Below are 26,269 nucleotides of genomic sequence, written 5' to 3'. Positions count from 1 at the left end.
TTTGAATAAAGCTAAGAAGAAACATGAAATGATAGTATGTCAATGCGGATGGTTGAAAATTCCCCTCAAAAAGACATAAAAGAAACATGAAATAAGAGCAATAGCAAAACAGAAAATCAGGAATAAGAAATAGTCAATGCGGATGGAGAGCAAATTGAGGGCTACAATTTGATGTTAGGAATAACATAGCATCTGAAAATAAGATTCGATTATCCGAAGAGCTTTTGGATCGAACTTTGGATAATGAAGGCCTCGGATAATTTGGACTGTAGTAGCAAGGAAAACTTTCGGATTTAAATCATACATTGCACCATTTGTTATTGGAAAAAATGTCACTCTGTAAACTTAATTAGAAACATTTATTGCCCATAAATCCACCTTTTGTTTTTCGTCGTCTTTTTCTATTACACAATTATTTAAACACCTTCAATATTTCATAAACACAATTTCTAAAGTGGGAAACAAAAAAGGGACACCATTTTGCTTGTTTTTTTATTACAGGAAATGCTAGAAAGTGATAGGAGAACGATTTGATTGTTGGCTGGTTTTAGTTTGGCTTTCAGAATTTCCAAGCGAGAAGCGCGCTTTCTACACCGGAAACGACGTTAGTGTTATAGTGTTGCATGCATGATTTTAACGCTTTCAAGAATAACGTAAAGGGAAACATTTAAAAATAAAAACTGATAAATAGAAGCTAACTGTTCTCTGGTCACACTTGCTAAACATTGCTGACTTTTTTTTTCGTTCCATCTATTAGAAACTCTAATATTGTTAACCGAACTTACCCCGTAACCTATGTAACAGCTGCTAGCGGTTTTGCTCGAAAATACACAATGATCTGGTGCGTGAATGAAGCGATGTTTGGTCCTCGGTCTTGCTTAAAACCTCGTTGGATACTGCCGCCCCACAGAAGAATGTTCCGGTTTGTTGGTGAAGGTTTGTCTTTCATGAGTTGGTGGTGATCGTGGTGAAGGCGGTTGTCTTGGGTGAAAATGTGCAATGCTCCTCCCTCGCTCTCTCTCTCAAAACTTTTGATTACTTCGTCAATTAACAATGCTCGACGACGAGAGACCCTTTGTTCGCCGTTGTTAATGTTACTGCTGCTGCTGCTGCTGTTGCATCGGCGGAGCTAACCGACTGACGAGGCTGATGCTCGACTGCAGAACCTTACGGATGACTGGCGGAGTGCGGGCACCGTTGGCAAAGTTCTCCGTAACCAGACGCAGCTCGTAGAACACGTTCCGGGTGTACGGGTTGCGGCGGGACGAGTAACGCAGCACCAGGAACTGGTAGTACACCAGCGGCGTCATGAGTCCGGCACGGCCCCTGAAAGAAGGTGGTCATGTACTCTTTGGTTCAATTCCTGTTCAAGAGATTACTTACAAAAATACCAGCACGATCGCCAACGGCATAATGAAGATTTCGGCGAACGCCGCCAATCGCAGAATATTTCGGGTTTGGAACTCAACCAACGAAATCAACAACCGGGCGCCCCACCACGAGTTCTGGCCGAGGGTCTGAAACGAAAAAATCATTTAAATAAATCTACTCTCAGAGCACAATTTGCATTAAGCAACGTATTGTTTCGCGCGAAATCAACCGCGCACGCGATCACAAGATAAATCACAATAAATCCTCCAACACTTACATCGAGCAGCGTCAGCGAGTAGCTGGCCGAGTGCAGGATCGCAAACAGCGTCACCGGGAAGATGATCAGCAGCACCGGGTAGGCGTACAGGAAAATCAACGAGTACAGCAGGTAGTGGCACGAGTCCTCCAGCAGCAGCTTCTGCAGGTAGTCGCGCGAAAGCTGGAACGGAGGCATGCGCTGGTGCAGCCGGAGCGCACTGGTGGCCGCGTTGGCCATTAATACTTTGTAGTACGCATTGGTGGGGTTGCTGGAAAGGAAATGTAATCGAAATATCAAATTATTAATTTATTTTCCTGTATGAATAGATCGAATCATCAACATTACCCTTCCCCTATGTGGAAAATTGACATACAAAAAAACCTGTTTATGTATGCTGCTGTTCTACGCATAATTGTCCCATGGTCAAAAAAGTGCAACTGAGAAAAACGCTATTGATATTTTTCGACCGATTTCTATGTTTCTACGCATAATTGTCCCGTGGGTCCCTATTCACCCTATGTGCATAAGCGTCCCAGTTAGCAGTTTATCACCCTTATTTGTGATTCTCTTGCTATACAACAGGTAAACAAGACATATTGTTTAGTAAAACTAATGATTCCGTGTAAGAAAATACTTGGTGGGACAATTATGCGTAGAAGTGTCACGATGGGACAAACAGGCTTGGTGTTGTTTTTGATGAGTTTCCGAACAAAGTACTATATTTTATGTGTTTTTTTTCTAATAGTATACGTCAAACTAAACTCAAAAATGCTATAAAGTCAAAATCGTCCAAAAATGACATGGGACAATTATGCGTAGAACAGCAGTATGGAGCGTGAAAAATAGCCATTTTAAGTCATTCATTCAAATACCTTTCTAAAAATGTATAACAAGACGGGTTTACAAAAAACCACCATTTTTACAATCTCCCGGACTTTGGCCAAACTCATTTTTTTAGTATAACTTTTGAAGTACTTTACATAATATTTACCAGGGTCTTTTGGGACCCCAAAACGGATCGAATGAGCCCAAAACGGTCAAAGTCGGTTCAACCAGTCTGGAGATAATCGAGTGCATATTTTTCGGTGCACAGACTTACAGACATACACACGCACAGACATTTGCTTATAATTTGATTCCGAGTCGATATGTATACGTGAAGGTGTGCGTTTGGAGGTCGAATTAAAAAGGTCATTTTTCGAATGATTTTATAGCCTATATAGTGAGGGAGGCAAAAAGAAATCTAAAGCATCGAAAAAAATAGTCTCACCTAAGTTTTTCTTAAATATTCCATTTTTCTTGTCACCCTTTTGGACAATGAAGAAGCCCTTTTAATAGCATCGCAGCTCGGAAGGCATCCTACGGTTGTGTCAATGCATTCTGACCTATCGTTTTTTTTTTTCTATGTAAAGTGTTTTTATGTCATGACAGGAATGACTGCTACATACTGTATTAGACATTTGACTTTTTGCCATCCATTGCAGTTAACATTGAACGCAAAATTGCAAAAATTTAAAAAAGGTTAGACATAAACTTTGAAAAATGTTAACTACACTCAACCCCCGGTGGTTGGTCACTTTTTCGTTTGACACTTTTTTAGTTTGTACCCCGTTGGTTGGTCAAAGTCAAACTAAAAAGTGACGAACTGTCACTTTTTACACGGCGCTCACGCACACTATCAAAACAATCGTTTGGTAGTGTGTGTGAACTCCGTGTAAAAGGGGTGTCAAACTAAAACGTGACCCCGTTCGTTTGACAACAGTTGGTGTCAAACCATCGGGGTTTGAGTGTACCCAAGTAACTACCCATATTCGCATAAATTTCCCAGATGCAAAAACAGCAAGCTGAGAAAAACGCAAGGCAAATTTGTACCATACATAAGGCTACGTGTTAACTGCCCCTGATCGCACAAATGTCCCATAGGCATTTTCATTATATCGAAAGGCCTGCAACATCCAGTACTCTAGAAATCAGTAGGAAATCCCGTCGCCCGAAAAATCTGGGGGCAAAAAAACTTTTTTTAAACTTCAAAATTTCAATGGAAATTCAAGTGCAATGAACTGAAATCAATTTAAAATGCATTTCCCTGCGCTTAGAATCATTTTGAATTCTCTTTCTCAAATCCATTGTTAGAATATCCAATTACATCAAAATGAACTATAGTACAAATCATAGTTGAAAGGTACTCCAAAACTCTATTAGGTTATAAGAATTACGAACTTGTGAATTGATTATCTATAGATATAAAAAAAATTCAACGGTTTTGTTCGAACGCGAATCAGTTGAACACGGAACATCGGATCGAGGTGCTCTGCGTTGGGTTCGTATAAGTCCAAGGAAGGTTCTTACGCTAACTAATTGACACTTTGGCCACTCTGGAACCGATTCCGGAGCATCGGCAAATTGTATGGAGAAAGTTACGTCAAGTCAAATTTTGATCACAGGAGGCTGAATATGCAAAAAGCTCAAAACGTCAAAAAACAAAAAAGGAGACAAGACGAAGTTTGTCGGGTAAGGCTTGTTTACTAATAAAAACTAATTGAATTGAATTGAATCAATTTGAACATGTTTGGGTTTATTCGAAATCGTTTTGAATTTTTGAAAATTTTCGATGTACCTACAGTTCACCGCAAAAAAATTTTTTTTCCTAAAGCTTTAGTTTTCCTTTAATCTAACATTTTTTGAAAACTAATGATTGCAAAACAATGGAGCACCAGCAGTCGACTAGTTTGTGACAGTTCGCTCCATAAGAAATACATTGTAGAAAAAAGCAAAAACTGCTCGAATGGAAATGCTCCATTGAACTAGTGTAAAATGCATTTTAAAACACTTTTTTCATTCAAATGTTAGACTATGGTTTGATATATTAATTTTTATATTTTACAAATACTCAAAATTGTTCACAAAATACCTTTTTTTACTTAAATTTTTAATAATTTGCAATATGGGTATCAAACGAAGCGAAATTTTGTATGCTTTTTCACCAACATTGCGCTTCATTCGATACCCATATTGCAAATTTAAAAAAATGTAGTACTTTCGAAAAAATATGGCATTTTGTGAAAATTTTAGTATTTAAAAAAATCAATAATATAGTGAAAAAGCATGCAAAATTTTGCTTCTAGTGCAAAAGAAGTGTTTAAGCCGCTTAAAACATCCCAAGTCACATTTTTAAACCAACTAGCCACCACCTAGTTTTATTGAGTTTTTATGGCAGCATCTTGATTGCTTTATAGTTTTATTTAGGCATTCACCGCAACCAATAAGCAAGAGCTAATTAGTAGGTGAGTAATTCTCGCTGAAAGTGGACCACTATTTACACAAGGTGCTCAAAAATCAAAAGCAATGTACTTTTCCAATAGCCCCCACCAAGTTATGAATGAAACCATGTTTGGTTGGTTAAATTTGCCCTCACCTCGGCGCCACAAAGCTAAAACATTTTTTTAAATTGATAATTTTTTGACTTAGGCGCGTCTACAAAATTGCTAATAACTTTGCAAAACTTCAACGAACCCTTAATGTTTAGGGGTGTTTTGGAAAGGAAATGAGCAGAGCTTTCGAATGCACTTGTCAGAAAAATACCGTTCCATACATTTTTTAGCCGCAAAACACCAATGTATTTTTAAAAGTCATTTTTGAAGGCCGGCGCCCCGCTTTATCGAAAAACTGACAAATTCATTCGAAAGCTGAGACGATTTCACATAAAGGACCAATAAATCTAAGGTGTATGTTCCTCCTATCTTTTTTAATCTTATTTTGATTCTGCGAGCGCAGCGCTCGGTTCGCATTTCGGGCACCCAAAATGTTGCAATTTGCTTGCCTCATTTTAAGGTTTTGTCAAAAAATATAGGTGCTCACTTTTTAAATGATAGTTTATTGTCCAAGGATCAAAATGCACTTACGATAATTGACCAATATTTATGTTTTTGAGTTCTTTCAGGCAATTTAATGTCGAAAAAATGTTTTGTTTTGTTAAATGCTCACCTACAATTGGGTGGAATTTTTTTTCAGTAAAACTAATGAATGTAGTATGTGGGAAATTTCACCATGAACATTTTTCTCTCAAAGAAAACGTTATTTCGATACTCCAGTGCCATGATATTTTAGTTTTAGTGAGGAAAAAAGTGCAAATTTGACAAATTTCTCAGAATTAAAAAGCACGGCCTATTATTTACATGCGGCATATGTTTTGGAGGCCAGAGTATGGTTTCTTATAGTTATTTTGGTCACTGAATTCGGATCTGGAATCAAATTTCAGATAAACAGTTAAATTTGGAGCCACATCCAAAAATTATTTGCGGTAATATGCTGTGATTTTAATCGCTAGTGAATTCGGTCATATTTCATCTTTCGCTCATCTTTAATTGATATTTTACTCACGGATTTTTTTTATGGAGAATGTTTTTTTCAACTTCTGATTGTTTTGAGAGGCCTCGTGGCGCGGTGGTTAGCGGCTTCGGCTGCCGATCCCAAAGTGGCTATCGGGAATACACGCAAATAATATTTGAGCGTGATTAATATATCACTGTTCACTGTTTATCTGAAATTTGATTCCAGATCCGAATTCAGTGACCAAAATAACTATAAGAAACCATACTCTGGCCTCCAAAACATATGCCGCATGTAAATAATAGGCCGTGCTTTTTAATTCTGAGAAATTTGTCAAATTTGCACTTTTTTCCTCACTAAAACTAAAATATCATGGCACTGGAGTATCGAAATAACGTTTTCTTTGAGAGAAAAATGTTCATGGTGAAATTTCCCACATACTACATTCATTAGTTTTACTGAAAAAAAATTCCACCCAATTGTAGGTGAGCATTTAACAAAACAAAACATTTTTTCGACATTAAATTGCCTGAAAGAACTCAAAAACATAAATATTGGTCAATTATCGTAAGTGCATTTTGATCCTTGGACAATAAACTATCATTTAAAAAGTGAGCACCTATATTTTTTGACAAAACTTTAAAATGAGGCAAGCAAATTGCAACATTTTGGGTGCCCGAAATGCGAACCGAGCGCTGCGCTCGCAGAATCAAAATTAGATTAAAAAAGATAGGAGGAACATACACCTTAGATTTATTGGTCCTTTATGTGAAATCGTCTCAGCTTTCGAATGGATTTGTCAGTTTTTCGATAAAGCGGGGCGCCGGCCTTCAAAAATGATTTTTAAAAATACATTGGTGTTTTGCGGCTAAAAAATGTATGGAACGGTATTTTTCTGACAAGTGCATTCGAAAGCTCTGCTCATTTCCTTTCCAAAACACCCCTAAACATTAAGGGTTCGTTGAAGTTTTGCAAAGTTATTAGCAATTTTGTAGACGCGCCTAAGTCAAAAAATTATCAATTTAAAAAAATGTTTTAGCTTTGTGGCGCCGAGGTGAGGGCAAATTTAACCAACCAAACATGGTTTCATTCATAACTTGGTGGGGGCTATTGGAAAAGTACATTGCTTTTGATTTTTGAGCACCTTGTGTAAATAGTGGTCCACTTTCAGCGAGAATTACTCAGGTTCTAACAAGGTTTTATGCCTCGGACATAAAACCTTGTGACAATAAAAGCTAAATGGCTTTTAATAAGGTTTTATGAAAGTTTTAAGAGAGTCTTAAAAACCCAATGGTAATGTCATGCCAAACGGTTTTATCGAATGCTTTTTAAAACCCAGGGTGTTTTAGCTGTCAAGTGCCATTAGGCATGTAAAAAGCTTACTTAAATTTAAAACCATAAGCTCCTGAAAAAGCATTTAACGCGGCCAATTAGCAGTGCATAAATTAAGCGGCAGGGGTAGCGGCTTCGGCTGCCGATCCCGATGATGCTATGAGACGCGGGTTCGATTCCCGCCTTATCCACTGAGCTTCTATCGGATGGTGAAGTAAAACGTCGGTCCCGGTTTCTCCTGTCTCGTCAGAGGCGCTGGAGCAGAAATCCCACGTTAGAGGAAGGCCATGCCCCGGGGGGCGTAGTGCCAATAGTTTCGTTTTTTTTTAAATATGGCGCTAAACGCGTGTTCTGATTGAATTTGATTGACCGCCATCTTGGTTGAAAAAATAGAAAACTGTAAAATTTGATTAGCATTTGATGAAAACACACATTTATGCTGAATTTCTGGTATGATTAATATAGCGATAGATGTTTAAAAATATTTGGAAATTTTTTTTCACGGAATTGCAATAAAATATTTTTTAACATTAAACACTATGATTACAAAATATTGATTTTTGATGAAGCGAGTTGAATTTTTTGGCTCTATCTCCCCTACATTTATCAATAAAATTTCAACAGCAGCTGAATTTGAGCCATCAGTTGCGAGAAATAAGCTTTCAAATTATTTGGATTACCTCTAATAACTATTATTTATCATCGCCATTTTTGACAACCATTTCCATAATTTCATTTGGCAAGACGAAGACTTATTTTTGCCAAAATAAAACCTATTTGGCATAAGACGTTTGAAGACGTATGAAATGTCATTTTTCCATAACTCCTGACTAGGTTTTAACAAAGGTTTTATCAAGGCTTTGAGGTTGTTGTTAGGATTCAGTTGTAAAGCCTTGAACTCCTATGTAGGTTTTATAAATAGGCCGTAACAACCTTTTGCGGAGGTCCTTTTGGGTTTTAAGTGGGGTTTATCAAGGTTCTGGGGAGTTTGTTACGACTATCTGGTTTTAATGTTGGTTTTGGCTGATGGGTTTTATAGCGGTTGTGACAGCTTTGATAAAGCCTAAAATGTTACTTGGGATAGAGCGTAAATTTAAACTTTAGTAAAAATCTCGGAATCCTGTTCATGAAGCTTCACCATTTTGAGATATATAATGGAAAATTGTCCGAGGAATCCGATATAAATATTTTCAGACATTGGCTCTTTGGTCCCGAGACCTCCAAAACTGCATTTAAAATTTCAATATAACCTTTTCAAACATAAGGCTAGATTTTTGTAACTCCAAACTAATTTTCTCTTATAGCTCAATTAATCAGCGCCCAAGAAAGCTCAATTCAGTTGAAATGGCGCAGAGTTATGATTTTTAGAAAAATGTGGTTTTTGCGAGTATCGACGAAAATTAACATATTTTGGGGAAGCCTGATGGCACATAGGTGGAACTCCATACAACCTGATAGCTCAAAAAGTGGGTCGATTGTTGAGTTCTGTCACTGGTATAGTGGAAATTTGTCCACGCTTGTCCAGCCTACTCAGCATCAACAACTGTAAAATTTGAATCTATTATTCCTCTTGCAAATTGACAGAACAAAATATGTATAAGCGGCTTAATGTATAAATGCACTTGTATGTTGACAGAAGCTTCAAGCATTCATTCATTAAATGAAGGAGTTTATGTTGCTTTGGTGACGCGATTTCTTTGCTAGTTATTCAATTTTTATGCTCTTCCTCAACAATTAAAGCTCTCCCTCGTGATTCCCTGACAGACGATGGGTTAATGACGTCGTTGATTTGAAAATTGAGGGGAACAGATTTAAGAGCTGCGAATCTCCTCCTCTTCCCATATTTTTGTTCGATGTCAAAGAATTCAAGCCATGTACTACCGGTACTACCCAAATACCTGTTTGCAATCGAATAAAATGATGAGCCATGATATCTGAAAATGCAGTTTTAAATGCACAGTTTTTTCCGGCATTTTGGAGCAGGAAAGGTAAAAGAATCGCAAAAACAAACGGCCACACGAGAGTCGCACGAGAGGCAAAACGAAAATTCAAATCATGGAGTGCTGCGATGTTGTTTACTTGAGGCAACTTTTCAGTATACCAGTTTTGATTGGACGAAGGGTCAATGCATATTTCATGTAGCCGGTGCCTGTTTACGATTTAATAAAATTATCAACTATGATTTATCTTTGCTTCTAATCATTATTTAAAAAAAAATATCGAAAAATGATAAAATTTGGAATATAAGAAAACTTGCTAGAAATTTGAAATTTGGTTGTGAGTGATAAAAATACATATGACACATTCCGGCGTTGCAACGTCACGAAATTTTCCACTTTTTTGCGAAATATGTCTCGTATGATATTAAAACCTGTTCCAAATATAAGTATTATTACAGATTCGGTTTGACAATTGAATTTTCTACAAGTAGTGACTATGGAAGACTTATTTTAAATCGAGCTATTCATTTGCCACATCGATCACTCTGTGACGTTGCAATGGATACAAATTAATAAAGCATGTTTTAGTTATTTTAAACATTTATAATTTTTATTTTAGCTGCGATTGAAGATTGAACCAATAAAACAACGAACAAATAATTAAAATGATAGGCTGTTAGGTCTTGAGCCAAAACGGGTCGTTTTTGTCGCTAGAGAATGTGCCATATGCATGTACCATAATATTAAGAAAAACATCTCGAGCAATATTATTAAAAACAATCGAACAAATGCTATTTTGCGCTACTAAAAACGTTCTTAAGAGATTGGACACAGATGAAAAAGAAAATAGAATATGAATAAAATTGTGATCAACAAATGGGACTAGAATAAATTAAAATAAGGATTGCTCACTAGCTACATCTACTGACAATAATTATTAGAATCTACAGAACAACGACAACATCAAGGGATGTGTATGTGTGTGACAAATTGTCCAAGGCATTGTGCACATTGAAATTAATCATCGTAATCGGCTATGAAATTATTTGGCTGGCCGGAGAAATTGTTTTGGATTGAGGCAAGTTTTGTAAAAAGAGCTTTGCTGAAAATGCTGTTGAAGTTTAATTGCACGCTGAAGTACTGCTAAGTCAACATTATGTTCTCGATGGAAATAAATGCTGTTATCATAATTAAAAATAATTTTCCAGTTTTTATAGTTTTATGAAATTTAAAATATTCTAATTACATGCACTATGGACGACCCATCGATGCAAAACTGCCATAAAAACTTGTCGAAAAGTTGGAGCTCTCCACCGCTAGAGGCAGCACCGTGCATATCCTCGTTTTTGAACCTCAAGTTCCACGGATGTGCTGATGGTCTTATTATTTCTGCCATTTATGGCGCGATCGGACAACTATTTTTTTCGAATCGTGATGTTTTCGTGGGGAATTGCTGTATAAATAAGGGTGATGAATTGCTATCTGGGGCAAATAGGAACATATAGAGTGAGTGAAGCAGGCTAGGACAATAATACGTAGACACCAAAGTAGAAGCACAGTAGAAAGCTGTGAAAATTTCAATCGATTTTTCTCAATTACAATTTTTTGAACATGGGACAATTAGACGCAGAACGGCAGTATTTTTTTAACTTAAAAAATGTATATATTTTTGCCATTTTTTTTAGGCGAAGGAAAAATTAATAGTCAGGACCCGGTGCCTGCGATTCGCGTTCCAATAAGAATGCAACAGAAAAATCAGGCATCGGGTCCAGACTGTTAGCATAAATCATTAAAATATTATTTTTGTATTATACTTTGATAAGCTTTGTTCGTTAGAAAAACAAAATTTTTAAGCTTTAGTTATTTTCTGAGCATTGATCAGTTTTTTATTTAATACCTTAAAATTGGCGCAAAATAAATTAATAGCTCGTAGGTTGTAATAACTAAAAACATTTCTTCAAAAAACTTTGTAAGCACGCTATAAGCAATTCCAATATTGACTCTACCTAAATGAAACGCTAGCATGCAACTACTGTTATACATTGACCAACAAAAACAACGGCTCGCAAGTTCTGTCCAGCGCGCTTCAAATGACCCAACAGTCTTTGTGCGGAACATCAACATTTCTTTTTCGGCACGCAACGCGACGAAAAAGTTATAGTAGCTTAAACTATTCAAGTCATTTTACTAGCCTACTAGGCTGCGGCCATCTGTGCGCGGTGGCGTCCTCATGTTTGTATTATTACGTAAACCAATTACACTTTTTTTTTCATACGCTGCGATTATGGCGATCATCGTCGTCGTTCGCTTCAGCCTTAGCCCGCTTAGCCGGTGGCTTAACCGCACAACAGCCTCAACAGGTATCGCCTCAACAAGTGTGTGAGTAAGACACTCTCTCTCTTTCGCTCACAGGTGAAGAGAGCTAAGCGCGCGTGTTTCGTGCTTATAACGCACATTTTTATCATGTAACTTCAACGTGCCACACACAGACACTGGCGCACGGTCAAGTGACGTCACCACTTACAACGCCGATGGTTTTATAGTTGCCTCGTGACTCACCCAAAGATTGGCAGGATATATCCGATGGTGAAGACGACGGTCAGCACGCGGGACGCCCACAGCGCGGCGTCAATTTTGTTAAGCATAACATGCTGCTTAAGCGCCTCAACTCCACGTGCCTGCGGCTGCTGCTGGTCCCGTGACGGTTCCTGGTCACTCATTTTATTGTCAATTGGCTGAACTCTACCAACTCTGCACCTCTATGGGATTGTGTTGTTACCTGCAAATTAAAGGGGTAAATCAAGCCGATTATAAACACTCACACCTTTAAGCCGCGTAGTAGTGCAACCCCTTCTCTGATTACTCACGGGAGAGGACAAAAATCGATTCCAGTTTGTGCCCCTATGGACAACCCGCTACACACACAAGGTTGAGGGAGATGTTGAAAAATTGATTACCTTAAAACACACACTCGTCGGTAAATCGTAGTCGTTGACGGTGGGAAAATGTAGTAAGCTAACTGCTGCACTGTGTACGTATTGTAAACTGACTATCAACTAAATGAGAAAATGCAGTGGGGGCAGAGGTAACATCAAACTTGTTGACGCCGGAGAAAACATGGTTCAAACGGAAAGCTTGTAATTAAAGATGAAAAATGATCATTGCGTTGTCTGAAATTGTTCTATATTTAAATCATTTAAGTCGCTTAAAACAATGGAATAAGTAATCTTAAAAAATACTAGATTGAACATTAGTTGAATGTTACTAAAATTTATTCAAATAGCACCACTTTTACTTCCATTTCTACAGCAAAAGAAACAAAAGTTGTTACAAATATATCCACCAGTATCTTGAAATTTTAGCTGTGAGGTCGCGTTCCTTTTGCAACGACAGCAACGAAAAACTCAACTCAAGTACCTACATATCTTCGTGTAAATCAGCAGCACAGTCGTATTCAGAAAGTAAACACTGCATCTGGTAAAACCAGTTTTACTTCTATAACCCCGTGCGCGCGTACCGTGCAGCAAGGGAAATTGAGATATGACAAGTTAGAAGACATGTATAAATTTTAACAGAAACATAAAGCATATTAAAATTTATATTAATGATATCATTTCACAGTGTTCGGAAAAATATATGTGTAATGTAAATTTCTTCGTTTTCGTTTTCGTTTTACGGAGCAAGGTGGGGGACGCGGCCTCAAGTCAGTCCAAGTCCGGTTTCTTGTGGAAAAAAGGGTAGTGGCCGAACTAGTATTGCATTCAAAATGAACACCACCGGAAGATATAGGGGATCGGGAGGGGGAAGGTGAAAGAAAATTAGTAAAGGTGTGAGTAGTAAGAACTTGGATAACTTGAGCAATTACGTTAAACTAACTTTAAAACTGAATAAAGGAAACCTGAAATTATAATTCAATCAAAAACTAATTTAAGATTTATACAAAGGGAACCTATGATGTATTTCAAATTTAAACGAAATCAAATAAATTTAATGAAAATTAAAGATGAAAACTAACTTGTCAAGGGAACATAAAACTGGAGGCCTTTTTATTTCTGGGAAAACTAACTAACTTGAATCAACCTCAACTAAACTGTCTGAAAGTAACTTGAATCTCAAATCCCCGAAATTTTAATTGCAAAGCCAAACAATTTGTGCCTTCCATTTCATTAGGGCACACAAGCTTTTCAAACAAGAGTGTATCCCTATCATACCTTATGTAAACTATCATTTGAGTGAAAGAGACACAATCCTGTTCACAAAACCCATGTGTCCCTTTGAAATGTTAGGCTCTATTTGATCGTCAAAACTCCAGTAGATCCTCGATTCGCAACAATGGTCGATACAACCATAATCCGAAAACCGTTAGTTCAACAGATTAACGAAGTTTGTCCGACATCATTTCATTATTGATTGATCGAGACTCTATGGATTTTTTGACAATTCAGAATGGTTAGTACACCACTTCAATTAAAACCAGAGATTCTGATAGCATTCCTCCCCAATATCAAACAGATTTAAACTTGTTCCTAACAGATTTTACGAACAAGAATATTGAGATTCAAATAAAAAAATTCAATATCTTGCAATTTTACATATTATAAAGTTGTGATTTCTATCAACACAAGTATATAAATATAAAATAAATGTGTGATATATATCAACTTCGGAAACCATCTTTGCAAATAGCCCTGAAACGACGGCAACGTGTGGCTCCATCTCCAGGGATATATATGTGTAATGTAAATTTCTGTATAAAATAAATAAGTTTTCTAGAATGCGTTTTAAAGATTTGGTGTCTTCGGGAAAGTTTTTAGTTGAGCCAAGGCGCATATTTTGATGTAACGGTTTTTTTAAAGACTCATACTGCTTCTAATCTCATAAATGTCCCACATGCATTTTCATGAGTTATTGATGCAGTTTGGTTCAAAATCGTCTGCTCTTTCAGAAAAGCCTACAACATCCAACACTTTGTTCTAGAAATCAGGGAAAATCCAGTTTTTTCCCTTATGTGTGGAATAAACTTGCCGTACGTTTTTTTTAGCTTGCTGTTTTTGCATATGGGACATTTCTGCAAATATGGGTAGCATAGTGGTTTTAGACAATAATAGCAGGGATCATTACAAACAACTTAGTCCAAGACGTCAAAATTCCATCTTTTAATGGAGTGTTAAATCCAGTTTAATATAAATTCATACTTTACCTCTAATTTTATGAGAAAGTTTTGAAGAGACAAAATCTTTAAGCATAATTGTAATAATGGCCTAAATTAAAAAAAAAATCTAGAATTATTTAAATATTTTTTAAAAGCAAAAAAGAGAAAAAATCAATAGTTTTTCATGTTTTTTCCGATAAACCAAAATCAACCAACCAACCTGATTCAAAATTCAAATCAACAAAACCAAATCAATAGATCAAAATAGTGAAAGGAACCAAAATACGAAGCCTCAGTTATCCGAAGGTTTGTATGGGATTTCGGTTAATCAAATCATAAACCAAAAAAAATCCGTTTTTTTATTTTCATATTTTTGACATCGAATTCGAATTCTGCGGATTTCAAGTGTGCAAATATTTGGTGTGCAGTTATGATTTGCAAGGGTGGAGAATTTGGTGCAAAGTGTGCAATACTAATAAAAAATAAGACAACGATTTTCTTTTCGATTATCCGAAGTGAACATTTTCGGATAACCAAGTATGAACTGTAATACAAAATAATTCAAATAATTAAAAAAGTAGAACATAATTTTTAAACCTACTTTTTCCCAATTTTTTGCGGATTTTGATGAATTCCAGAATTTTTCCCAACTTTCCTGATTTCCCGACACGAGTGGTCACCCTGTTTGGTTGTTTTTTGCAGTCTCAAGGAGCTATTAAACTATAAGAGGAGAAAAGCAACTCGCGACAAAATTTTGAGGCTACGAATTTTGACAGGTATGATTTTCATAAAGTATTCGCCTCCTTTTCTCTCCCACAGAAAACCTGGGAACAAGGTAGGCCAAAATCTTGATCCCGCTTACTCCGATCGACTTTGACATAAGGTGTGAAAGGGATACACTCAATGTTTACATTTGTTTATAGGACCTTATCAAAAAAAAGTCAAGAAATGTTAAAGTCACTCACAAAATGAACTTTGAGTGATTCGAGTTCATTTCTGACGTCACGATTTTCTCCTCTATAGAGAAATGAACTCAAATCACTCAAAGTTCATTTTGTGAGTGACTTTAACATTTTTGCCTAGTTTGACAGCTACCTTGTCCCCAGTTTTTTTGTGGGAGAGAAAAGGAGGCGAATACTTTATGAAAATCATACCTGTCAAAATTCCTAGCCTCAAAATTTTGTCGTGAGTTGCTTTTCTCCTCTATAGAGGAGAAAATCGTGACGTCAGAAATGAACTCAAATCACTCAAAGTTCATTTTGTGAGTGACTTTAACATTTTGGCCTAGTTTGACAGCTACCTCGTTCCCAGGTTTTCTGTGGGAGAGAAAAGGAGGCGAATACTTTATGAAAATCATACCTGTCAAAATTCCTAGCCTCAAAATTTTGTCGCGAGTTGCTTTTCTCCTCTATGGCAAACATACAAACAAACTCGCACTTTTTTTTTTGTTTGACAGTTTGACAAACTCGCAAACAAAGCCAAATGTATTCAAGCTGAGGTTTCTACAAATAAATGCAGGCGAAGAAAAGCAAAGTAGGCAAACTGCCAAACTGTACAAAAGTTTGTTTGTTTGTTTGCCATAGTCTAATAGCTCCTTCAGTAACATGATTTTTTTTTGCCAAAATCGAAAACCGAAATGTCACCAAACAAGCCTTATTTAAAATGCTAGAACTTTTCCAAATGTTAGCCGTGCATTTAAAACAGGGGTGCTCAAAGTTTTTGAATGACGGACAAAAATGGATGCTTAAACGAGCTTGCTTCACAGTTTTGTTCAAAATTGTTACAAATCAATTATTTCAAATTTATTCGCAATTCGCAATTTTCAGTGTAAGAACGGGCCTTGACCGATCTTATGCACTAGGTTCCCGACGAACACGCACTGCCCTTACACCTACATCTCACCCTTGCTCTGAGTCAGTACGAGCAACACGCTAGAACACGCTTTGAGTGTTCGTGCCAGACATGCACACCTTCTTTTCCGGTTACGCATTTTAACTCGGCCGGGGGTGGTACATTACGTAGGGTTTGATGTAAGTATAAGCGCCTAACCATCTATAGTGTGCCTATCAATTTTCATTAAAGCAAAAACTAGTTGTTATTTTACTGTGTATTGTTTTCTCCTGAAACCTTTCCTAGTGTTGAGTCGTGTTTATATGTTGCTATTTCTTTTGTCGCGGTGTTTTGTTACAATTTTTGGTCCTAAGCATGTTATAAAAGTTTACCAAAAGTACAATAGTAATATTTTTGTTAATCCTTTAACCATTCCATAAATTGAGTAAGGGCTCAAACCTCACTTGTTTGAAAAAAAAGGGTGAAGATTGAAAACAATAGACAGTAAAAGAGAATTTATTTAATAAAAATCAAGAATCAATAGTAAGAGAATGATGAGCGTATTTTAAAGAATAAAAATGAGAAGCTAGATGTATTAGATGTAAAATTAGACAATAGTTAATAAATAGAGATACAAAACAAGCTTAGATTATAGTAATGATAATTCATAGGACAGATAAAGAATTATTTAAATAAATAAATTCTTTTTTTTTTTTTTTTTTTTTTGGGAGGGTGGTCCAGCCGCACATCGTTGATGTTGAAACCTCTAAACTGGGCCCTCGTCCTGTCACGTCCGTCAGTAGTCTTGTCGTACATTACAACTAGAATCAGATCTGCCAATGAATTAGTACACTTCGACCAAATAAACACTGACGCTGTATGGATCTGACTCTAGAATAAATGTACAGTTGTGTGTTATTCATAAGTCCAACTTATTCAATTATTCATTTAAGGCCAAATATTCATTTGCTAACTACTTTGGATTGAAAATATAAATTTTAATCTAAAATCCTCTAAACTAAATGTTCAAAACTAAACGTTCCTTTAACTGTTGTAATACTACTTCTATCAAAAAACAATAAAAATTGTGAACTGATATACAAATAGGATAGAAATCGCGATTTGAAAAAGAAATGACCATTTACGTCAAAAGATCCGTAGTTCCTCGATTCGCAACAATGGTCGATACAACCATAATCCGAAAACCGTTAGTTCAACAGATCAACGAATTTTGTCCGATATCATTACATTATTGATTGATCGAGACTCTATGAACAATTTGACATACATCAATCAAAGTTTATTGACAGCATTACTCTAACTTAACAATTGCAACTAACTTTAACATCAAATAGATTTGAAAAGGATACAGATTTATTTTAAATGCTAATGCTAAGCAACAAATCAATTGTACTATCCTGAAGTCCCACCTAAATCCCACATTGTGATAGTGAAAAAGTCACAGAAGCAGCGGTGTCTTGTGCAATTGTGATATTTTCACTATCGGAGAACTACCTAGTTCACGAAGACAGCTTATCGGTCAACGCTTAAGCCCTGGGGCTGCGACAAAGCGAGTTCTCGTAGCATGAAGTGGTGCCCATAGTGCTTATAAAAAGAATGTATACCCAAATTTTAACTAATGCACTAGGATCAAATCATGCCCCTTGACTTTACAAGGCCCAGGGAATTATTTAAATTATTTAAATAAATAAATTCGCAATAAAATCAAAAAAGATTAGGCAAATGATAAATAAACTTGATATTACTAGTACATTAAGGCAAAGTATATTTTAAGGAAAAAAAAACAAAGTTTGTTACAGCAGTATCAATTGGTAAAAAAGAGTGGAAAAGCTTTGAGAGATAAGAGAATCAAAAGTTAGTAAAATCAAAATCAAATGATGGATATTAAATAGAAGAATCAATGAAGAAGTGAGAATCAGTAGAGCACAATCAAAATAGGAGATAGATGGTAGCTGAGAATGAAGAGAAGAGAAACCCCGTTGTGCGATGTTTCAGGTACATCCACAGCAGTTGACTCAACATACTGCGAATCAAAACAATACCGTCTACAATCACAAATTACTTCCCTTTCCCACATTGTCGCGCCCCTTTCTTTTAGCCGTCTCGACTCTGACCCGCGGTGGTCAAAGGTTTACGATCCGTTTCCACAGGCCACCAGTTAGGTCATCATGAAAACCAAGCCAACGTGGAGGTAAGAAAATAGGACACTCGCAAGGAACCAGAGCTATACTGTTCTGATCAAGATAATTCGGATGATCTAACAGAACTACGGATGTAGTTAGTTGCGCTCCTTCCAGGATGTTCCTTACGTGGACGTCAACCGAAGAGCACGCAACAAGGTCAGTGCCATTGCATGCTCTTAGGTATCAATCCTTGGCCTGCAATTATTTCAAATTTATTCAAAACAAAACTAATTGCAAAACATAATAATTACACGCATTAATTCAATTTTCATGCCTAATATTGAAATCATTTTATCAGTACTTTTGTAAGCAGTTTTTATATAAGACGACTTGGTCAAAGTCTAGGGGTGTTTGAGTATTTTGTTGCTGAAGACAATAGTAATTTTACAAATAAAATGAAAATTGAAAATGACATTTGATTGAAATCATAAAATTTTAACTTAAGTTTTGTGTCCTTTACAGATTTTACAGAAAGGGCCAATCGACATGATCAATATTTCAATGTACAATTTTTCATCATTGATTTAAATGATCATTCAAAAAGGGTCCGCGGGCCAAACAAAATCACCTCGTGAGCCATACTTTGGTCAATCCTTGATTAAAATTATCAAAATATTCAATTAGAAATGTCAACTAATTTTTCCGAAGGATTTATACATCTATCATAAAGTCCCTTTCTATTCCCATGTTAATTTTGGTTCTTGGGTTTCGTACATAAACCACGTAACCTTTATATTTGAAAGGCGCTTTTACCACATGAATTATTTTTAGAATGCATAAAATTTTACATTTAGGAGTTGGGAATAAAAATTTAAAATTGCCAAAGTTTTATTGAAAAATGCTAATTAAAAAATCCTTGAGGCGATTCGTGTTTAGGGAATGATCTTATTTAAATACTAAAAAAAAAAAAAAAATCGTTAAAAAAGCCATCAAACAATCTAAAGTCACACAACTTAACGGTTAAAACCCTGCGACGACAAAAACGCTTTTCTGTGTCATAAAACAACAATTAGTGACCGAAAGCCAGGTGACGAAACTGAAAGTTTTTTTGTGGCAATAATTGTCTCAATCTGTATGTTTATTAAAGTGTGATGAAATTTTGGTATGAACCAGCAGAGATACTTTCCACATGTGTATGTGTGTGTGACAATGATAACTCTTATCAGTAATATAACCATGTGCCGTAATTTCAAGGCTTTTCTTCCTCGATTTTCAAATAAGTAATCATCAATCGTACGATATCTGGTGGCGAAGAAGTGAGGAAAAATGATTCCGCTATTTATAGAAGACGCACAAGTACCGTTTTGTTCATCATTTTCTCCCAAATAACCAAAGGCTGGTAAAAGTTCACCGTCATTCATCGATGCTCCCTAAGCTATGCACTTACAATTATCAGCCAACAACAACAGCATTATTTGTACCGTACGAAATAAATAATTAATGCTAGCTTTTTTAATGGCATCCGGACGCGTTAATTAAATGTCGGTGGCCAATTGATTGATGCTGCTGGTGATATTAAAAATGAATGACGACTAACTGCACACAAGAGGGCACAATTCCCGCAACGTCCAAGAATCGATTTTTGTCCCTCCCGGGAAACTCGGAAAGATTTTCTCCTCGCGCAAATGGACCACTTTTCTCCGTGTGTGTGTGTGCCTGCACTTTCCCCACGGAAGAGAGGGCACTGGCCGTGACGGATGAGCGATAACACGACTTACGACAGCCCCCCCAAAACCAGTGCCCGAGGTGTGGTTTTCCCGAAAGAGATTTACGAGGAAAAAAAATCTGCCACGAAGGAACCACTTTCAAGCGCGTCGAGAACCCTTTACGTACCGTCTAGATTGGCGGATTAAGTAGCACTACACACCTGCACTAAAGCGCTTAATCACTCGCGACGACGATGACGGAGCAAGACGATTTTAGTCGGATAAATTAAAGTGAAACTACAACACACTCTCGTCGTTGCTTGCGAGTCAAGTCGAAGGGAATTTTGCCACTTCCAACTCGCTCAGGTAAAAAAAAGAGCTTGTGACGTTTCACGATTATCTGTCAAAAAAAAACATCGCATCGTGATAAGGGGAAAAAAGCAAAATGGAAGTTCTCTTTTTCGTACACGCTCAACCAGCAGAACTGCAGTTGACGTTTTTAAGTTACTTCCCCGTAAAAAAAAATCCGACTTTTCGCATAACTAAATTGGGTCTAGTCGAGTGGTTTCGGCCGATTCGTTGGCCAACGAATCGGCCGACCGGGCAACAGACTTCTGTGTAAACTTTACATAAGCGTCGGGTACAAAATATGCCGTCGAAATCGGCCGACGAAATCGGTCTATGGAACAGTTGTTTTAGTCTTATCAGTATATATATCTAAACCCGACGAAATCGGTCGATTGATCGGTTGATTACAATTGTTGGAAAGCAGTTCAAAACCTTCTAAATAATTCATTTCAGATGTAAATAAAACATGGAACGATAGAATTCAACTTCATTTATTTAGTCAACAGTGTTAAGTACGATTCGGTACATTCGTAGGGCCCATTTGTCGGGTTTGGTTAGCGAATTTGCTTCAAAGGGGAGAAAGCCGGCGACGGGATGTCTTTGTTCCCATCTTCTCCTTCCGTTTCATCGTCCTCTTCGTTCTCACTATCTTCCAACACACGACGCGGCTTCTTGGCCGGTCTCTTGCGGTTCTCCTTTTGCCCTTTTCGGTACCGCGCCGAGTACAGGCGCGATTTCGCCGCTGACACCATTGCTGTGAAGGCGGTTTCGCTCGTCTGGGTGATATTTCCTGAAAATATTATTCGAATACTAAATAAAAGTTAACATTTAAAAAATAAAAGAAACTTACTGATCACATATTGAATGAAATTCATATCGCGAATCGTCTTGGCATCTCGGAATTCTTGCACGACCTCGTCCCGTATAAGCTTTTTCAGCCACTTGTCCTTTGAGACCCGCTCCAGGACATATTCAATTTCACCGACGAGCTTCTCTTTCGTATCGTGCGATCGGAATTTGCGCCGCACCTGGTCCAGATCCTCCACAGAACCCACAGGGAAAACCCTGTTTTCAGGAATTTTCTTGAGGTGAGCCAGCTCCTGTCGAATCGCTGAGATTTCGTTCTTCATTTCCATTTGAAAGTCTCGAGCCGTTCGATGGTGAGCTAAGCACTCTTGGACCTGATTTTGAACTGAAACGAAATGATCAAAAGTTAGAAATTGAATATCAAAATAGAAATAAAACTTACCAATTTCCTGCTGAGCTCGAATGCGGAGAAACTCCCGCTCGATGTACTTTTTCAGTTCCGCCATTTTTAAGACCGTTCGGCGACTCGAGCCCGATCGGGAAAAAAGTACGTCCGACCGCTACGAAAATTCCGTGAAAAAGAACAAACGTCACAAAAGAATTTGACAGCTTCGGATTCAAGCAGTTATTTTGAAAAGGTCATAGCAAGTAAAGTTTATTTTGTCAATCCAGGGTAGTTTTTCAAAAGGTGGTTATCAATGAAATATATTTATTGTAAAATTATTTTTTTATAATATTATTTACTACAAGATTTATTATCAACTGGGATGAATCGGGACCATGGCGCAACGTGATTGAACTGAGTTGAGAAAGATCTGGAAAGTGTGGAAGCTCCAAAGGGAACCATCCATAAACCACGTGGACACATTAGGCGGATTTGGCGGTTGTCCACGCTCCATACAAAAAAGATCTCTTTTGTATGGGGGGATGAAGGGGGGGGGGGGATGGTCCCAAAGCGTAATTGAAGATAGGATAAAAGATATATATATATAGTTTTTTTAATCAATTTTAATCAAATCCAAGGTGTAACAACGAAATAATAACGAAACCACTATCAAATGGAATTTTCATTGCCTTTTGGAACACTGAGTCAAGCTCTACAAATTTTAGTTCTTCAGTAATTGTTTCAGCATAACACACACCGATTTTTGTTGAGTCAATTGGGTCCAGAAACAATGGCGTTGTGTTGGCAAATTCTTTGATGATGGCTCCTTTTCTTCCATCCAGTTCGGCGAAACCAAGCACTTTGCTGGGCAATCCGTTTATCGAAATACAATCATCTTTACTATTTGCTCTAATAGTAATTGTTTCTTCGAAGGTACACGTGCGGTACGCAAATCCACATCCAAGAAGGTTTTTTTTCAGTTTAAATTTATCAGTTAATTCCCTCTTAGACCAGCTCCTCTTTGCGATTTGATGCTGCTCTGTAAGACGCTTGTGAAGCTGCTGCAGGACTTGGTGTTTTTTACTCGTTATGTATCGTTTAATCTGCTGCATGAAGTTCTCGTACTTGAAGGCGCTGATTGACGGGAGATTTCCGTACATTTCTACGTACTCAGGCAGGTGTAGGAGCATATGTACATTGTGTGTCAAACTGTTCTCCCCGTAGTGGCTTTGGAAATTCTCGACAAATGTGCCCAAGAGCGTTTTAGCAGTTTCGATTTGGTCTACCGTCGGAACCGGCATTGAAAGTAGTCTTAAAGCACAATAATAATGCAAAAAGTGCAGATGTTGCTGAGCGGAGAAGAATTTTTTTGTCACGAGAGGACCAACGTAGGAATCGAAAAGACGAAACTCCGTTGCTTTGAAATTGGGAAGTTCTTCAAACGGCTTTGGCTGTCGAGAAAAGTCGGAAGGGATGAAAGATTTTAAACTGGAATAAAACTGTCCTGCTTGTTCCCGACCAACTTTACGCAACCTGGTGCCGACATACCCTGCTTTCTTTACTTTCCCAACCGTACTCTCCAGGACTCGCTTGGTAACCCCAAGGTGACAAGCGTGCATGGGATCAACACCAATTTGTTTGATCATATCCAACCCGCTGATTCGCTCGACGCCACTTATTGATTCTGCTTTGTGGTGATCTTTGTCCAAACGGGTCCGGAATGAGTGATCGTCTCGAGCGCTTCCCTTGATCGGAGAGTAAACTGTTACCTGTCCGACCCGGTGTCCAATCTGGTTACAATTTGGGCATCCATGTTTGCTGACATGTGAAACCACGCTGGTAATCTTGCACGTAGCTGGACGGTCGCAGATGAATAGCCGGATGCTAAAACTCAGCCGTCGAGTAATTCCACCTCGTGTCATTTCAACGCCATCTCTTGTTAGTTGGTTCACTTCTGATACGAAATCCGACAGGAAACTGTCGAAATCCGACGGCTCCTTCACACCAGAGTAGCATCCGATTACGAACGGAGATATTTCCCTCACATCTGGGAACGCTGCCAGAATAGGCCAAACACATCTTCCATTCTTGGAAATCGGAAGTCCATCGATGTTAATGTCCAATTTGATCTCCTCCATTGAAGAAACCGTTGGATCTTCAGACAAGCGTGACAGACAGCTTTGGATTCCGAAGTGCATGTACTCCCCAGGCGGTTCAATTTTTGGAACGATCGGTACTTGTGGAGTCTCAAGTAGCGTAGCTCGACACATTGGAAGATCGAGGCCTTCATCTCTAAGTATACCGAGCAGGGACGCGGTCGCTTGGACACTTAACTGAAACTCCGAAACAAAGTGCGCCAAACGGTACTTCAGTGGTACAGATGGCCTATCATCCACTGGATCATTACTATTCTCTGGTTGATGTTCGCAAATGTTCTCAATTTCTCCTGGCTCCTGGCATTGTGGTTGGCTTTTGTATCCGCTCGCATCGCCCATTGGAATATCTTCGAATCCATCTGCAGGCATATTAATGCTCTCAGTTAAGTCCGCTGAAGCTTCAATTAAGCTGAGATGACTTTGAAAAATTTCGTCATATTCATTGAGCCTCCGCATCTTCCTCTTCCTACGCCGTACGGTCCACGGACTCGTCATTGGTGGCCACTTGGAGATCGCCTTTTCAATCTAGTTCCCGGTCAGCCTAACGCCGTCTGTCCCGGTGTCCAAATCTATGGGATAGAGAGATTGTCAGTCGGGGACAAATCTGGGTTTTTTTCCTCTTTACCTGGCTGCGGGTTAGCTACGCGGACTACGATTCAGCCGGAGACCGCTTGGAAAACTTCCGTCGGCCACTTGGAGTGTCACTATTCACCTTGCAGCGGGCGGGCGAGTTACGCCGAGCACGATTCAGCTCCGGAGAGCTCGTAAAGCTTCCGCTGGACACTTGGAGTTCCCTTTCTAGTTCCCGGTCAGCCTAACGCCGTCCGTCCCGGTGTCCAAATCTATGGGATAGAGAGATTGTCAGTCGGGGACAAATCTGGGCTTTTTTCCTCTTTACCTGGCTGCGGGTTAGCTACGCGGACTACGATTCAGCCGGAGACCGCACAGGTTCAGATGTCTACCTTACTAATTTCTTCTAATCACTGTAGTCAGCTGATCAGATTTTTTTGTTGACATAACGAAACTCAACTTAGTCTGAGTAGAATGGGTTTGTAAATTATTTCAGATTTGGTTACCCGATTTATCACAACATTTAATTGAGTTAAGAAACCCCCCGATTTAATCGGTCGATTGCTAAGTCAACCAAATTAGTATAACCAACGAATCCCCACTAAGTTGGTTAACTTGTCGGTTGTTTTCGAAGGCACCCGATTTCGTTGGGTATCTCGTCAGATGGAGAACTGTCAAATTTTTTACGGGGTTTTATCAAATTTTATCAAAATCCACAGTTTTTTTTTTAAGTACCAATAAACTATTGTCTTTCATATGTGTATAGGACCTAATAAAAAAAAAACTCTAGAAATGCGAGTAAATTAATTTGCTTTGCTATATAGGGTCCTAAACTGTCCCATATGCATTTCATTACTTTTGAGTTATTGATGCAGTTTGGTTTAACCCTTTCGAGCCTGATGGGTCATATATGACCCAAAAATCAAAATTTTGAAAACTAGCCTATAATTTTTGTATGGTCCTCAAAATCATTTTCCCATCATTAGTTAAATTTTTTTTAAAATTCAGGCCTGAAAGGGTTAAAATCGTGTGCTCTTCAAGTCTAGAGTTTTTTTTGAATAGGTCGTATAAACATATGAAAGACAATAGCTTTTAGAACCTCTCCAAAAAAAAAAAAACTCTGGAAGTGCTCTTTCAAAAGATCCAGTACTTTGTTCTAGGAATAAGGAGGAAATTCAGTTTTTTTCGCGAAAACTTAACACGTAGCCTTATGTGTGGGACTTAGTGTGGGACAAACTTCAAATGCGTTTTTCTCAGCCTGTGTTTTTGCATATAGGACATTTATGCTAACATGGGCAGTAAAGCCCTATGTAAATTTTTATGTACAACGGTTAAAAAGCACGATTAAAGGTACACATTGTGCTGCAACAACCAAGGAAGTTGTTGTCTTCTATTAAAAAATAATTTTTCAAAAAACTTAAAAATTTTAATGGAAGAAGAAGTCTAATGAACTGAAAATAATTTGAAATGCATTCACCGTTTCATTATTTTTTTTGGCCAGGTGGCGCGGCCTCGCCCAAAATTGCCTAAGTGTGAAATTATTGTATAGGAAATTAATTTCCCTACAACTTTGTCAAAGGGTACAAAACGATACGAGTCGATCCAGATTTCAGATTCTACTGTTTAATTTAAAAATATTGATTTTTTTCTAATAATTTATATTTTTAAATTTTATTTTGGGTCTAATAGAGTGATCATGATTGCCTTAAAAGCCTTAAATTAAAAAATAGTATGGGTTATTTCAACCAAATATCAGCGTTGATTCAACAAAAAACTCTAGATTTGTTTACAGGACCTGATCATTAAAAAATCGAGAGTTAATTTTGCGAGTAAGTCGTAGTCCTACGTCTGAATCCGAATGAGTTTTCTCTCTTTAATGAGTAGTTTAATACGAGCGTGTAGAAAAAACATCGCAAGCCAGAAAAAGAAAAAATCTTGAC

The 26,269-nt window shown here is 37.7% G+C and overlaps 3 protein-coding genes across 4 annotated transcripts; all 3 read right to left on the bottom strand.

The window, feature by feature from the left end:
• Positions 1–340: 340 nt before the first annotated feature.
• Positions 341–20,406, bottom strand: LOC120414100 (Krueppel homolog 2). Its single transcript, XM_039575123.2, has 5 exons — positions 20,251–20,406; positions 11,791–12,010; positions 1,649–1,898; positions 1,384–1,517; positions 341–1,326 (listed from the first exon to the last, which is right to left on the bottom strand). The coding sequence occupies exons 2-5, from the start codon at positions 11,949–11,951 to the stop codon at positions 1,095–1,097; spliced, it is 777 nt and encodes a 258-aa protein (XP_039431057.1). The 5' UTR covers positions 11,952–12,010; positions 20,251–20,406; the 3' UTR covers positions 341–1,094.
• Positions 20,407–20,885: 479 nt separating this feature from the next.
• LOC120414111 (uncharacterized) lies at positions 20,886–22,125 on the bottom strand. The gene is made up of 3 exons (XM_039575137.2): positions 21,661–22,125; positions 21,262–21,603; positions 20,886–21,201 (listed from the first exon to the last, which is right to left on the bottom strand). Exons 1-3 carry the CDS (start codon positions 21,722–21,724, stop codon positions 20,966–20,968), a joined length of 642 nt encoding a protein of 213 aa, XP_039431071.1. The 5' UTR covers positions 21,725–22,125; the 3' UTR covers positions 20,886–20,965.
• Positions 22,126–22,166: 41 nt separating this feature from the next.
• LOC120414112 (uncharacterized) lies at positions 22,167–24,871 on the bottom strand. Of its 2 annotated transcripts, XM_039575138.2 has the most exons (3): positions 24,658–24,871; positions 24,385–24,601; positions 22,167–24,328 (listed from the first exon to the last, which is right to left on the bottom strand). In XM_039575138.2, exon 3 carries the CDS (start codon positions 24,252–24,254, stop codon positions 22,227–22,229), a length of 2,028 nt encoding a protein of 675 aa, XP_039431072.1. In that variant the 5' UTR covers positions 24,255–24,328; positions 24,385–24,601; positions 24,658–24,871; the 3' UTR covers positions 22,167–22,226. The 2 variants fall into 2 exon arrangements, with proteins under 2 accessions (XP_039431072.1, XP_039431073.1); XM_039575139.1 differs by lacking the exon at positions 24,658–24,871 and having other exon boundaries at positions 24,385–24,650.
• Positions 24,872–26,269: the final 1,398 nt, after the last annotated feature.

Source organism: Culex pipiens, chromosome 2 (assembly GCF_016801865.2).
Source record: "Culex pipiens pallens isolate TS chromosome 2, TS_CPP_V2, whole genome shotgun sequence".
In the NCBI taxonomy this organism is placed as follows: Eukaryota; Metazoa; Arthropoda; class Insecta; order Diptera; family Culicidae; genus Culex; species Culex pipiens.
This window is presented reverse-complemented; position numbering and strand designations above follow the sequence as displayed.

Coding starts and splice junctions, on each gene's coding strand:
- LOC120414112 (XM_039575138.2), bottom strand. CDS start 24,254: ATGACGAGTCCGTGGACCGTACGGCGTAGGAAGAGGAAGATGCGGAGG.
- LOC120414100 (XM_039575123.2), bottom strand. CDS start 11,951: ATGAGTGACCAGGAACCGTCACGGGACCAGCAGCAGCCGCAGGCACGT. Junction 1,899..11,790: donor TATATCCTGCCAATCTTTGG/GTGAGTCACGAG, acceptor TTTCCTTTCCAG/CAACCCCACCAATGCGTACT. Junction 1,518..1,648: donor ACTCGCTGACGCTGCTCGAT/GTAAGTGTTGGA, acceptor TTTTCGTTTCAG/ACCCTCGGCCAGAACTCGTG.
- LOC120414111 (XM_039575137.2), bottom strand. CDS start 21,724: ATGGCGGAACTGAAAAAGTACATCGAGCGGGAGTTTCTCCGCATTCGA. Junction 21,604..21,660: donor TCGAGCTCAGCAGGAAATTG/GTAAGTTTTATT, acceptor ATTTCGTTTCAG/TTCAAAATCAGGTCCAAGAG. Junction 21,202..21,261: donor TTTCATTCAATATGTGATCA/GTAAGTTTCTTT, acceptor TAATATTTTCAG/GAAATATCACCCAGACGAGC.